This window comes from Fomitiporia mediterranea, assembly GCF_000271605.1.
Source record: "Fomitiporia mediterranea MF3/22 unplaced genomic scaffold FOMMEscaffold_13, whole genome shotgun sequence".
Taxonomy (NCBI): Eukaryota; Fungi; Basidiomycota; class Agaricomycetes; order Hymenochaetales; family Hymenochaetaceae; genus Fomitiporia; species Fomitiporia mediterranea.
Genome location: NW_006760398.1, coordinates 570690 through 583823, shown reverse-complemented (window position 1 = coordinate 583823; position 13134 = coordinate 570690). Strand labels below are relative to the sequence as shown.

The 13134-nt window shown below is 46.3% G+C and overlaps 5 protein-coding genes across 5 annotated transcripts; 3 read left to right on the top strand and 2 right to left on the bottom strand.

The window, feature by feature from the left end:
• Positions 1 to 350: 350 nt before the first annotated feature.
• FOMMEDRAFT_142803 (lysophospholipase) lies at positions 351 to 1831 on the top strand (the record flags this gene model as incomplete). Its single annotated transcript, XM_007270439.1, has 7 exons — positions 351 to 722; positions 780 to 956; positions 1011 to 1109; positions 1163 to 1213; positions 1265 to 1294; positions 1346 to 1420; positions 1487 to 1831. 7 exons carry the CDS (start codon positions 351 to 353, stop codon positions 1613 to 1615), a joined length of 933 nt encoding a protein of 310 aa, XP_007270501.1. The 3' UTR covers positions 1616 to 1831.
• An 836-nt stretch (positions 1832 to 2667) lies between these two features.
• Positions 2668 to 4682, top strand: FOMMEDRAFT_94286 (glycoside hydrolase; the record flags this gene model as incomplete). Its single annotated transcript, XM_007270359.1, has 14 exons — positions 2668 to 2737; positions 2798 to 2832; positions 2884 to 2932; positions 2991 to 3065; positions 3130 to 3269; positions 3320 to 3386; positions 3443 to 3516; positions 3579 to 3766; positions 3822 to 3966; positions 4021 to 4037; positions 4096 to 4259; positions 4312 to 4474; positions 4528 to 4573; positions 4632 to 4682. Coding segments are annotated over 14 exons (1284 nt in total), but the record flags the coding sequence as incomplete, so codon positions are not given.
• A 722-nt stretch (positions 4683 to 5404) lies between these two features.
• FOMMEDRAFT_142801 (uncharacterized protein) lies at positions 5405 to 6832 on the bottom strand. The gene is made up of 2 exons (XM_007270438.1): positions 5998 to 6832; positions 5405 to 5934 (listed from the first exon to the last, which is right to left on the bottom strand). Exons 1-2 carry the CDS (start codon positions 6520 to 6522, stop codon positions 5758 to 5760), a joined length of 702 nt encoding a protein of 233 aa, XP_007270500.1. The 5' UTR covers positions 6523 to 6832; the 3' UTR covers positions 5405 to 5757.
• Positions 6833 to 9167: 2335 nt separating this feature from the next.
• Positions 9168 to 9512, top strand: FOMMEDRAFT_94733 (uncharacterized protein; the record flags this gene model as incomplete). The annotated part of the gene is made up of 1 exon (XM_007270391.1): positions 9168 to 9512. One exon carries the CDS (start codon positions 9168 to 9170, stop codon positions 9510 to 9512), a length of 345 nt encoding a protein of 114 aa, XP_007270453.1.
• Positions 9513 to 10550: 1038 nt separating this feature from the next.
• Positions 10551 to 11895, bottom strand: FOMMEDRAFT_113116 (GroES-like protein; the record flags this gene model as incomplete). Its single annotated transcript, XM_007270437.1, has 5 exons — positions 10551 to 10765; positions 10828 to 11062; positions 11128 to 11306; positions 11386 to 11542; positions 11611 to 11895. The coding sequence occupies 5 exons, from the start codon at positions 11893 to 11895 to the stop codon at positions 10551 to 10553; spliced, it is 1071 nt and encodes a 356-aa protein (XP_007270499.1).
• Between the last annotated feature and the right edge of the window lie 1239 nt (positions 11896 to 13134).

The following is a 13134-nucleotide window of genomic DNA, read 5'->3' as shown; positions in this document are numbered from 1 at the left end:
AAATTTTTTCATTACTAGTACAGAGGAATAACAAAAAATTCAAAAGAAAATTTCTAATTTTATTTTGAAATTATGTTTTAGATTATTATCTCTATTTATTTTAAGATTTCACAAATGAAGAAATGTTAACAATAATTTCTAGTTTTTGTATAAAGAAAATTTTAAATTTTATTCACAATTGCTATTAACCACAAGTGGTAAATTAAATTACAAATAATGTTTATCATTATGTAAGTTATTTTTTAAGGTAAGGAATTGTGAAATGCCCCATGTGGAAATGGCGATCATCAGCGGTCCCGTGACCCGTTAATCGAGATGTGAACAATTTCAAGTTGACTTGACTATCGACCATGGCTTCCACGACGGAAACAAATTCGTACCAAGAGCATTGGGTTACTGGGCCACATTCCACAAATTTCTATTGTAGGACATATGCCGCGTCGGATTCGAAAGCGACACTCGTTTTCCTTCATGGATTCATCGAACACATCGGACGATACACGCACGTGTTTCCACAGTGGCAGGCCCGAGGAATCAACGTCTTCACATTTGACCAACGCGGATTTGGCCTCACGGCAGAAGACACTGAACATAAGAGCTCGGATAGCTCGTATGCAAAGACGTCGGGCGCAGATCAGCTGGAGGATACGGAATGGGCGGTGACCGAGGCGAAGGCGCGATTCGGTGAGGAATTGCCTGTCTATGTGATGGGACATTCCATGGTATGTCTCAGGAAGGACCGACGAAATTTAGGTCGTGATTTTTCTGAACTACGCTAGGGAGGTGGGACCGTTCTTGAATTTGCGACACGAACCAAGCACAAGCTCGCTGGCATCATTGCATCAGCACCCCTAATCCTACAGACCAGCGCGGCACCTAAAATCGCACGTTGGGTTGGTGGAAAAGTTAGCCTGATCGCGCCGTACGCGACCATTCCAGCACAGGTTAAAGCGGAGGTAAGTCACATCAGCCCCATTCTCTATACTCGTTGTCCATTTCAACTTGTGTAGGAGCTTTGTAAAGATCAGAAAGTGTGCGAAGCGTATTTGCAAGACCCTCTAGTAAAACAGAAAGGGACTTTAAGGGGGGTTAGTGACATGCTCAATCGGGTACGCCTTTGCACCTACACTTGCTGTTATGTGATCTGGATGGTAGTATACAGGGTGAAGAGTTGCTGAAAATGAATTATGAAAGCTGGCCCGAGGACCTGCCTGTGCGAGCGTTTCATAGCTTATTCATGGATCTATCGTTGACAATTAAGCAGCTTCTGATTATCCACGGAACAGGTGACAAAGTAATTGCTTAATCCTGTCCAGTATTACTTTGTTGCTTACTAAGGCCAAAGGTCACCTCGTATCGCGCCAGCCAGCGCTTCCACGACGCAGTGCGTGCAAAAGATAAAACCATCTTACTCTACCCGGTGCGTATAGAGAATATTCTCTGCGAATCTTTCGTCGTCAGTTGACAGAGCAATGTTCGCGCCCAGGACGGATATCACGAATTACATAACGAGCCTGACGGAGTCAGCGACAAAGTCATTGATGAATGTATTTCATGGGCTGAGGTGCACTTGCCCGCAGCAAGTCCCCAGCTGGAAACGATGGCAAGGTTATAGTCACAGGTGCCTTTGCGGACGATTCTCCCCTAGGTTTTATTTCCTCGATTCTAATTTCGTACTCCCAACATTCTCGTCGGAAGACTAAATTGTGCTATATGACTGACATTCTTCGGCGTGATAGACACATTCGGCATGTGATTCTGAAAGCAATCGTATGAGTGTTGCCATTGTTGACTTTCTAAACGAATTTGCATTGTAATTTCATCTTCTAACAGTATAAATGGATTACGAATAGGGTAAATTGCGTGGCGAGCATGACTTCTGGCCAAGATGGACAGACGACGTGTGTAACGCGTTGGCCTGATACTTCCTTGGGGAATGTCTATTACCACGACGACCTCTCGTTACGGATCATATCAAGCAGTACTGGGTTACGAATTCTTACTATTCAAATAACGGCAGCGTTCGCCACAGACCGAGATGACCTACATCGCCAGTTGCGACACTCCGAGAAGCTGTTCTGGTTCTGAGCAAAGTCGGCCTGCTGGTATATATCCAACGCCATCCGTTGTCTTGAGTGCCTAGATACAAACACCCTTATTCTGGCCCGATGGACCTCCACTCCTAAAACCTTGCTTTACTTTGCTGATTCTACTGCCCTACCTTGGTTAGCTTGCTTTGCAGAAGTCGCGGACTAAGGTAATTGCTACTTATCCGCAAAACAAACTCTGTATGCACCGTTCAGCTTGTACTTGTGCATCTGTCTCATCTATGCTCTGCGGTATCCCATTTCTTTGTAACAGGGTACCTACCTCGATTTATTTCCGACTGGCTATTTCTAGTTTGCCTGCACAGCATTTTACGCCATAATGGTTTTGGCTCCGGAGCTACTCCGGACACCTCGGTATCTTACCCTGATGCTGCTTCTCAAAACGGTTCTAGCGCAGACGATCCAAGACGTGGTAAGTAGCCATTACTGATACTTTCTAGCTTCCGTTCAATACTGATATCGTTATGATTTTCATCTACAGTGGGAGACCACCTCGGACAAGAAGTCACTTCTCAAACACCTTCCTTCTGCCGGCGTCAAATTTGGATCGGGTGGTAATGGAGATGCAGAAATCGATGTAGATAGCGGTACTACGTATCAGACTATCTTTGGATTCGGTGCAAGTTTAAGTGCGTTACGTCTACACTTGCTCCTTGGATTCCATTGATATTCATTCACCTTGGGGCCAGCCGACTCGGCTGCTTACACGTTCAATAAACTTAAGGTAGTTCCGTTGTCGGGATTGTCGTTCAACGAGTGTTTAAGATAATTTCAGACGACTAATGCTGGTGCCTACTCCGGATTGCTCAAGTCTATGTTCGACCGTGAGCACGCTTTTACCTCTGATCTTATTTGAGACTGCTAACGCCCTCCCACATTTAGCCTCGCCGAATGCTAACTCCGCTGGGATGAACTATATTCGCGTTCCACTTGGCGCATCTGACTTCTCTTCTAAAGGTCAGTCAATATAATCTCGTACCCCGGACGTACATTCCTGATCATCATCGTGATGCCATCGCAGGCTACAGTTATTGCGATAAGAAGGACGAGTCGCTCAAGAGCTTCAGCATTGATGTGACTCCCTCCTACGTGTTTACCACCCTGAAGGATATACAAGCTATAAATGGCAACATCAAGATTCATCTCTTACCTTGGTCTCCTGTAAGGTTTCCGTCATATAAACACTACACATGCGCTAAAATGCACCTCAGCCCGGATGGATGAAAGATACTAAGTCAATGAATGGTGGTAATTTCGTTGAAAACCACACGGACCAAAGTTAGCGTTCACCCTTTTTCTCTCGTTGTTATGGCTTTATAACTGGTCAAACAAAGTGGCGAACTACTTACTGAAGAGTGCACAAGCGTTCAAATCAAAAGGGTTTAATGCTTATGCTATTTCTATTCAGGTGAGCACTCTCGGTAGACCAATGAGTGGTCAAGCTGAAAACGTCTTTACTCGCATTTCAAGAACGAGCCACAAAATAGAAACCCGACCTATCCATCAGCGCTTTATACTACTTCAAATTACGCCGCGGTTGCCGTCAGCCTTCGCAAGTTGCTCGATGCGAATGGAATGCAAGGCGTCAAAATAATTGGGTATGAACATAATTGGGACAATGCTGGTACATATGCCACACAGCTAGTATGTCATAATCGGTATTGGTATCCTATTTCTAAATAGTCTTTCGCAGATGAGGGAGAAAGGCGCGAGTGATGCATTCGATGGTGTGGCATTTCATTGCTACACCGGAAGCGTTACCAACCAGGACACGTGGCACAGCGCTTTCCCTAATAAGGAGCTCTACTTTACTGAATGCGCTGGGACATTGGCATCCGATTGGTGGAACGACATACAGGTGATAGGCTCTAACATGATTCTTCCTTGTCACTGTTGCTGATACTTGCTGCAGTGGTATGCGAAGCATATGTATGAGTCATTAACGTATAGACTCGCTATTCTTGGCTCATTAACTTGAATGTATTAGCTTCATCGGCGGCCTTACTCATTGGGCGCAGTCAGGCCTCATGTGGAACTTTGCTGCTGACCCGCAAGGAGGTCCCGTTCTACCTGGTGCTAATAGCTGTGAGAAGGGCTGCCGTGGCGTCATAACGATCTCTTCGGATGGAAAGGTAACGTTGAACCAAGAGTGTATGTCTTCGTTTAGTTAGCATAGAGACCCGGAGTAATGTTGTCCATTCAGACTACGCCATAGCACACGCTGCGAAGGCGATCCTTCCCTCAGATTCCAGCGGGCAGTTTGGGAAACGCATAAAGGTTGGCGTCAAGGCTGACTCGCTGACTGTTGGCGCGTATGCAACGAAAGCCTCCAACGGCACTCGCTATAGTCTGGTCGTTCTGAACGCGTGAGTTCATGCACTCTTCAGAATGGGCTTCAACTGGCTAATACAGAGCAAAGCGGCGGGAACACGTTGAAGACCTCAATTAAGTTTCAAGGCAAATCCGTATGTTCACTCGTTTCTTGTGCTGCAATGCAGGTTGATCAACGATTTATGCATCTAGGCTTCTTATTCCTTTCCCGTTGGCTTGACCACGATGTCCTGGATGACATAAACTATTCTCACCGGAGATTTCTCTCAGATCTATCCGTTGTAAGTCATTTGCAGGGTTCCCATTGGAGAGTTGGTATTCTGTTTTGGCCTATGATTATCTATAATACCTCAGTTTTACGCTGTGCTTCTTGACTATTCTTTTTTAATTCGTCCTATCACTTCTCATCCCAGTTCTACTTCTATTCTAACTGTTTCGGACTAGGCCCTACTTCACATGTACGAGTACATGCAGTTACAATTTTTCTGATAGTTTGCCTCAAACAGTGTATTTTGTCGGATCATCATTCGTGATCCATATCGTGCATCAATGCTACCGTACTGAATGGAACCATCCTATTGTTCGAACCCCTCGAAGATGCCTTTGGCATTGAGGCTGTCCATAAAGCTTCTGTGAAAGTGAAGTGTTGGGCGAGAACTTACCCGGATTGTGTCAGGGAGAAGGCTGAATTTCGGTATGAACGAAAGACGAGGAAGCTCTACATTGTACTTCAGCCGATCGATGGTCATTAAAAAACAATATAACTGAACGAACATGCTCCAATACGAAAGTGAGACTGGCAGTGTCTCTGCTTTGCTTCATAAAGCAGTCCTTTTTGATGCTGTACATTCAATAAACAGCACAGGGGGGTTGGGAAACTCTAATGAGGAGCTAGAACCTGATCTCGTCAAATTAAACGCTTAAAAGACTTTGTAACATGAATGCCTATGCAAACGCCGCGATTTGCGGGTAACATCCATGAATTAGCGTCTACTGAGAAATTACAAAAGCAGTACTGGACAAGCAGGGATAAATAAAAATACGTAAGAGATCCCAGCCAAAGCAGTGACATCCGCCCCTAACGAACAATGAAAGCGAGATAAAAAGCAAGTTTTTGAAATTCACATGAAAGAAGGGGTGAGCTTTTTTGTCAGAAGTTAAATGGTACTGAAAATAAATTGACGCGATAGGAAAGGGCTGAAAACGGAGAAAGTGAAGAGAAAAAGAATAGGAGTCAACAGAGTTTCATAGCACGCTAAAACCTGCGCTTTGCAACGAGGCATGGCGCATGCCCTGGCTAATGGGCACTCATCTCCTCTCATCTTCTGCGTGACTCACTTGCGGAGCGACCCCGCGCACGATACATATCCCCTTGACCCTGGACACGAGGTTCTCTGGTGTCTGGCTCTCTGTACGGGTAGCTTCCGTAGGCTGGAGGCTCGAATGTTGTGCCAGACAGTGAAGGCCGTCGCTTGTGGACAGTGGGTCGGGATTTCTGGTCAAATACAGTTAGGATTCTCATAAATCTTTAATTGAGAGGTAATATGAGTTCGCGTACCTTTGGATTAAGAGGAGCCGGAACTTGCAGAGGTGGGCTGGGTGGAGAAGGCACCACAGCTCGAGGATGTGGGTGCGGTTGGCGCACTGATTGCATTGGCATTGGATAGCCTGATCCAGGTGGACCTTGAACGAATGCCGGCAAGTTCGGATTTCGGTATAACGCGGCTGGTATGTTTAGCCGCGGAGGTGTACGGTGGTCTTGCGGAACAGAAGCTGAATGCGACCGGGATCGACGGTGAGAAGAAGACAGGGGTTCATCGACCAGAGGTGGCTGTCTGTTTGAGTACGAAGAGCCAGCATGAGCGTAAATCGTCGACGATTGCTTCGCGTAGGCACGTCCTCCCGATCCTACGCCACGATCCTGTCCGCCTAAGTCCGTTCTTGACGACTGCTGCGACGACGTTCCTTCTGGCCTTAGAGGCTTTATGTGGTTCCTAGACGTCGCATTTTGCTGTCTATAACTATGTTGGGAGTGCTGCTGCACCCAGCGCGCTGTGCGGTCCATTGCGGAGTCCGGGTTCATGGGTGATGAGCGACTGCGAGAAAAGAGTATGGGGGTCGAGCGGAGCCTTGCTTTTTGTAGTGCCGATCACATGGGGACTCCTAAGTGAAAGCTTCGCAGTTCTTATGAATAAGCTGTGCACCTAACGTGCTGTAGCAGAGGCACGGTTGTGCACCCCAAATACGGCTACCTGAAGGAGCTCGGAGTTGCAAGTTGCGGAGAAGATGAGGCGCGGCGTAGCAACGCTCCAGACTTTGTAACAAAGACTCCTATCAGGACCGAAAGACGTTCTCAAATCTGAACGCGGAAGGAGAATAAATAGATGACTTGCCTAATCGGGAGAATTGAGACGAGCTGGCAAACCGAGAAAAGTATGGTATGGTGCTGCGAAAATGTCCGAAAACTTTACAGCGGACTGACCGACTGCTCTTCAGAGTGGCACACGAGGGCGCCGCCCTAGCTTGGTGAACTTTCTCCCTGGGCGCGTCGACACGGTTCTAGGGCGAGCTTGAGCTTGTCTTTCTTCCCTTTGGCCGGTTCTTGAGGCCCAGGTTGAAGGTATCCTATTCAATTTGCAACGCATCGGTCTTGTATTGTCTTCATCATATTTTCGACGTGCCTCGTATCGAGCGCCGTATGGGAAGGCATGTCAAGTAGGTACATGATGTTATGATGGACAGGATTTCAAGTCAAGACAAGATGGCTTGACTCTGTGTTGTCCTTTTTTGTACACCTGTGGTCATGTGACGGACATCAATCTGTTTTATGTCCCGTCCCTTTTCTTTTCTTTCCCGTCCCATCACTTCGCCACCCCCAATCAAACCCCATGTACCGTGCGCACACAGGGCACTGAACGTGTATTTAGCTGGCGACTCCTATACTTGCTCCCCCCACCATGCTCTGCCCATGCTGCCTAGGAGCCTGCTTATTCTTGCCGTTCAAGTCGTAGGACGATCTCGTGAGTGGCGATCTGATCGCATCGTTGACCCGAGCACAGCACAAGACCCTCATAAAACAAGCTTCAAGTTCATAAATAACAATTGAAAAGGATTAGATTGCACCACTGCAAATCGATTTTTTCTTTTGAGCGCTTACACCGAGTCGACCGCCCTCCCGTGCTTGTTTTTCTGCCTTGGCCTTTCACGCTCGGATACGATCATCGCGTTTGCCATCTTGAGCTTTTGTTCTTCCGTGCGGCAATACTTAGCGCTTAGTGTACTGGGAAGGTTTATAAGTACAGCGAAGCATCAAGGTATCAAGACTCTTCCCTTCCTCACAGCTCCTAGTTTCGTATCGTATATGCCGAGCTGGTTCTCGTACTTAATCTGTTTATAGCCTGTGTATCGCCTTTCGTAAACGCTCGAGAGACTCGCGCTCTCATCGGTCACTGCTGTGTTGCTAGAAGCTTGCATCTTATCGATAAACGCCTTCAGAATCTATAACTTATCCGCTTCACGACTGGCTAGAAGGAAGAGTCTGTCTTCGCCCCATCGCCCTGCTACTTTGCACAGCGGACGTCGTTTTACTTATCGCTCATGACGTGCGTTTTGAATGCCTTGTACTCATTCCTAGATCGCTCAGGCCTTTCTAGGTTTATTATCCCTAATCGCGATCTTCCACAAGACATCGTTCGAGTTACCGATCCTACGACGGGTGCAAAGTATTGGCGCAGACGTCCCAAGAAAACACCCAATAGCGACTCACGCGTCCACCCTTTTCCCGCAACGTGCTCAACACCATTTTGCGAAAAAGCTGGACTGCCCCATGAAGGCGGTGAATGTGCCGGCGACCCTCTGCTTTTTGATCCGTACTATTCAGTCCAGGCACGCTACGCACCATTATTAGGAAACCCAGTCTATAGTCCGTTTATCCATGTACCATCGGCTCAACCGGGCTATCGATATAGAGGCGATCAAGACGCGTTCCAAAGATGGCTACGATCATTCCCGCATTGGCAAATGCCTCGTGAAATGCCCCCGGGCTGGGCGTTCCCTGGTCAGTTGGAACAGCAAAGTCGCACTGGGTCCTCTCAAAGGCGTTACACTCCTTACCGCGCTACAGGCAATTTACCTCAAGTAAGTCCTGTTTTGCCCCAATATGCAGTACCACGTGTTCCGTACCAGTCCATGCCGACACCATGGCCGTGTGTGTCTCCCGCATTAAACCGCGTTCCTGACTCTATTGAATGGGATGACGTGCAAGGTGGTAGATTGCAATGGACGCCACATCCATGGATTGCACATCCGCTTCCCCATCCTGACATGTCCGCACACGCATTCTGGAGCTTCCCGGGTAATAATAGCACTTTGCACGAACCATGGAGAGGTCCTGGCGGATGGTCGCCTAGATATGGGATGGATGATGAGAGACTGCGTATGCTTACAGGAGGTCATCCCCTCCCAGGCATGGACCCTCGATGGACACCAACATCATGGGTTCCTCCACTTTATTCGCCGCAGATCGGAGTATATTTGTCACCTTGGCTTGCAGCTAACCCGCGAAATGCCAACGTCCCGCATATCCTGTGGGATACTGCCGTGGAACCTCCCAATAAGATTCGTCGTGTGACGAGCCGTGGTGATATTGTGGACTTTGCGAATACAGACTTCTTCAAGCAGGCAGCCACCGACCCTGCAGTCAAAACTCTCCGAATCTTCTTACCCGGCATGCGAACTTCTTGGGGTCCAGTAGTGATTAACAAAGACGAGCCAATATCAGTAGGCGATGTCTTCAACGCCGTATGGGAATACCTACACAAGCCAATCACGCAGAGCGACTGGACAGCCATCCTAGAGTCTCACGGTGAGCAGAGACGCAATCGTATTGCGTATGCGATGTATAGGCGGTGCCAATGTGCAGCTGCTTTGTACGATTATATGGTTTCACAAGGTGTCAAACGTGTGGATCTATTGGAGGGAAGTACTGTGTACTGGGGAACGTGGTTGGTTTATAATGTTGATTACACTTGGTCGCTATGCATGGGTTTCATGCCAAAGGGTAGGATGGCGTGAATTCCAATCCCCGATCTGTTCATTTTCTATTTGAATTTTGTTCTTTGATCTTCTTTTTGCTTTTTGGATAGTTTTTCTTGGATAGGTTGGCTGGATGGGTTTTATGGACGGACATTGCTTTGCACTCTTGCTTTCAAGTGCTTTATAGAAACTCGCTATGACGATATGTACTGATGCTCATGAACTGACTTGTATAGATGTAATGACCCCAATCACGCTTTGTAACTTTCTTCATCACAAATGCATTGATTTGCTAATCGTACCAAAATGCTGTTTGCATATATTTATTTATATTAAACTACATGAATGCACACATCAAACGGTATCAAGTATTTTGTAGTGCTAGAGGCAGTTATGCGGGAACGGTAAGTTGCTTATCTTACTTTCGCCTCATTCGAAATGGACTGTCAAAATCTCCGAACAACTCGTGATATGATGCATAGTCTCACTCTTAGTCGCTCAGTGATCTACCACTTATAGCCGAACCATCAACTACATGAGAATGCCCATGTTGATCTTTATTATGATGTCTAAACTCAAAAATTCTATTAAGCACTGATACAGACTCATCAGTAGGTCCAGGTTTACTACGGTACTCTCAATTCATCACATCTTGATGCTTGATGCTTTGACTCCTAGACTGATTTCTGCTAGACATTGATCGAAAGGTATGTGAATAGCTAGATGATGTCCCAGGATGCGAGATGAGAAGAGACGAGACCAGCGTTGATCCATGTTGGCATGAGAGCATGATTAACTTGAAAGAGATTTTGTTCGAAGCCTTGGTTAAGGTTATCAATAGTTGCTTGCTACAACAATACAAGTCCAGGCACTAAGATGCCATCATCTGATAGTGCTGTATTAAATATCACCCTTAGTTAGAAGAGTAGCTAGTGTTGGAAGAGACGGATTTAACAAAAAACCGAATGGGTGCTGGCACAAACACAATTTTACTTCCTGATTTGCTTAACAGAACGTTCATTTTAAATAATAACCTGGACGAAAGTGCACTTCCCGTCAACAAGCTCGAAATAATATTTAAGCCTTCGCAAATTGTTTGACTCCTGGAGTCTCCTCAATGCGATAGACCAGTTTCTCTCCATGCACTTGGCCAGTCTTCAGGAGCTCAAGTCCCTTTGGCACGCTCGCAAGTCCGTCCGGCAAGACTTTCACGCGGTTGGACTTGAAGGGCGTTGGGTTGCTCGGAGATTGGGCGAGCCATTGGCCAATTTGACGGTAATATCTAGCTGCAACTGAAAAATGATAGAAATTTAGTTAGAGAATGTTTATCTAACAGACGAGAGCGAAGCCTTACACTCCTCGTCTTCACCATACGCAGTGTGTACACCAGTCCTCTCTGCTACGATGCCCTGCGGAATCTGCTTAAGCTCATCCTCGCTCGGCATGAGTACGTATGTGACTTTTCCCTTTCCTGTCGGAGAGACCTTGGCCAGGACGCGAGAGAGAAAGAGAGTTGATTGGTTTTCGGTTATAGCGTCGTAGACATATTCGACGTTGTGGCCCGTGGAGGCAGAGATGAGGGCTTGTTCCTGTTTTGAGCGTTTATAAATATAATTACATCGAGAACTTATTTCCACAGATGCTGGACACGTACCAGAGCATCACCTTTATGTTCGCGATAATCGACTATAACATCCGCACCAAGGCTTTTGGCGTAGTCCTTCGATGATCCGGCAATACCGATAACGAATAAGCCGGCACGCTTCGCGAGTTGGACAACGTATGCTCCAACTGAAGAAGACGCTCCGTTCACGATGATGCCTTTCTGCTCACCTATTGCACAAAGCGCAGATCCGAATTACTCCATGCGCAATTATTATGGGAAAGAGAGGGAAAAGAGGTAAGTACAAACCAGTAGCAGCCTCTGGAATCCCAAGGCGCTTGAAGAGTCCAATTGCAGCTGTCATAACCGCGAGTGGTAGAGTAGATGCTTCTTCGAATGAGATTGATTCTGGAATTGGGAAGGTATTGGAAGCGAGTGCCACTGTGTACTGTGCGTATGCTCCGTACTATTTTACATCCCTTGTTAGGACACCTCTTCCCAAGTTGTCTCGGAGTAAAAACCTAAATTAATCACCTTAGGGTCCATCGTACGCATCTTGCTGAACGCAGCCACCCTCTCGCCACCCTTAAACTCCCTCACTCCCTCACCGACTTTCACAATGTACCCTGCAACGTCATTTCCCTCGATTCCCGAATAATTAGGCATCCATTGCGGAACCTTCCAGTCTTTAGGATTTGCGGCGACTGCGACGTTTTGAATGAGGACTTCGTTTGGTCCTGGGGAAGGCACAGGGAAGGATTGGAGGGTTTGAGAGGTGTTGGTTGATAGCACGCCGAGTTGAGTTGCTGGAAGAGACATGACGAACAATTGAAAGTGAAGAATGAGTATGGATACCGAGTATTACACTTGCTGCTTATATGGTATTCGGATCGCTGACCGAGTAGATACACTATCATACACATACAAAGGAGCTGTGAATGTACCGTACTTAATCGCTCATTATATGCAGCTGACAAAGATAAGTGCATGACGTCATCCAGATTGGCAGACTCGAATCACTCGATTCCACTTTGCTGTGACCTGTCACTCTGTGTGCTTTTCCTTTTCATTGTACAAAGCTGCTGCACTCAAAAGCCTTGATCCTTAGTACTCTGCTGCATGTACTGATTACCAAAAGACTTGGTTGTAAGGCAGGTATATACCTGGATGATGCCTAGAGAGGAGAGATCAGACAAGAGTTAATCCATGTTGGTATGGGAGCATGATCAAAGATCTTTATCCAACGTTTGCCTTCAAATGACAACTGCAGTTTGCTGCAAGCCCAAGATCAAGGTTACCATCAGCTGATAGTGTTGTGGGGTGCAACATTGTCAGAAAGTTGAAAAGTAATACCAAATGGACTAAATATAAACATCAAATGCAATAAACACTTGGGTACAACAAGGCAAAGTAAGCACAAAAGTTAGAATCAAGGAACCATCCCAAAGCAGAAAAAAATCGTATTGCTTTGCTATTCAACAAATACAGTATTATCTCCTACCTCATTTTCTTACACTGAACAATCATTTAAGGAATAACCTAGACAATAGAGCAGTTTTCAATAATAAACTCAGACTAATACTTAAGCCTTTGCAGCTTGTTTGACCCCTGGAGTTTCTGTAATGTGATAGACCAGTTTCTCTCCATGCACTTGGCCAGTCTTCAGGAGCTCAAGTCCCTTTGGCATGCTCACAAGTCTGTCTAGTAAGACTTTTACACAATTGGGTTTGAAGGGCATTGTGTTACTAGGAGATTGGGCAAGCTATTGGCCAATTTGACAGTAGTACTGTTATGGTTCTCTGCTCTCATACCTTCAGTTCCAAGGGTTCTGCACCCTTCTGTACCAGAACTCAGGACTTCTGTCCCTTAGGGGTACTGTCTATAGACTATATGTGTACTGACTCTTACTACTACCCTTCCTTACTTTATCATTCCATTCCTTTGACCACCCCTTTGTTACAATTCTCCACTCTCTTACCTTCAGTTCTGAGGGTTCTGCACCCTTCTGTACCAGAACTCAGGACTTCTGTCCCTCAGAGGCACTGTCTATGGACTATA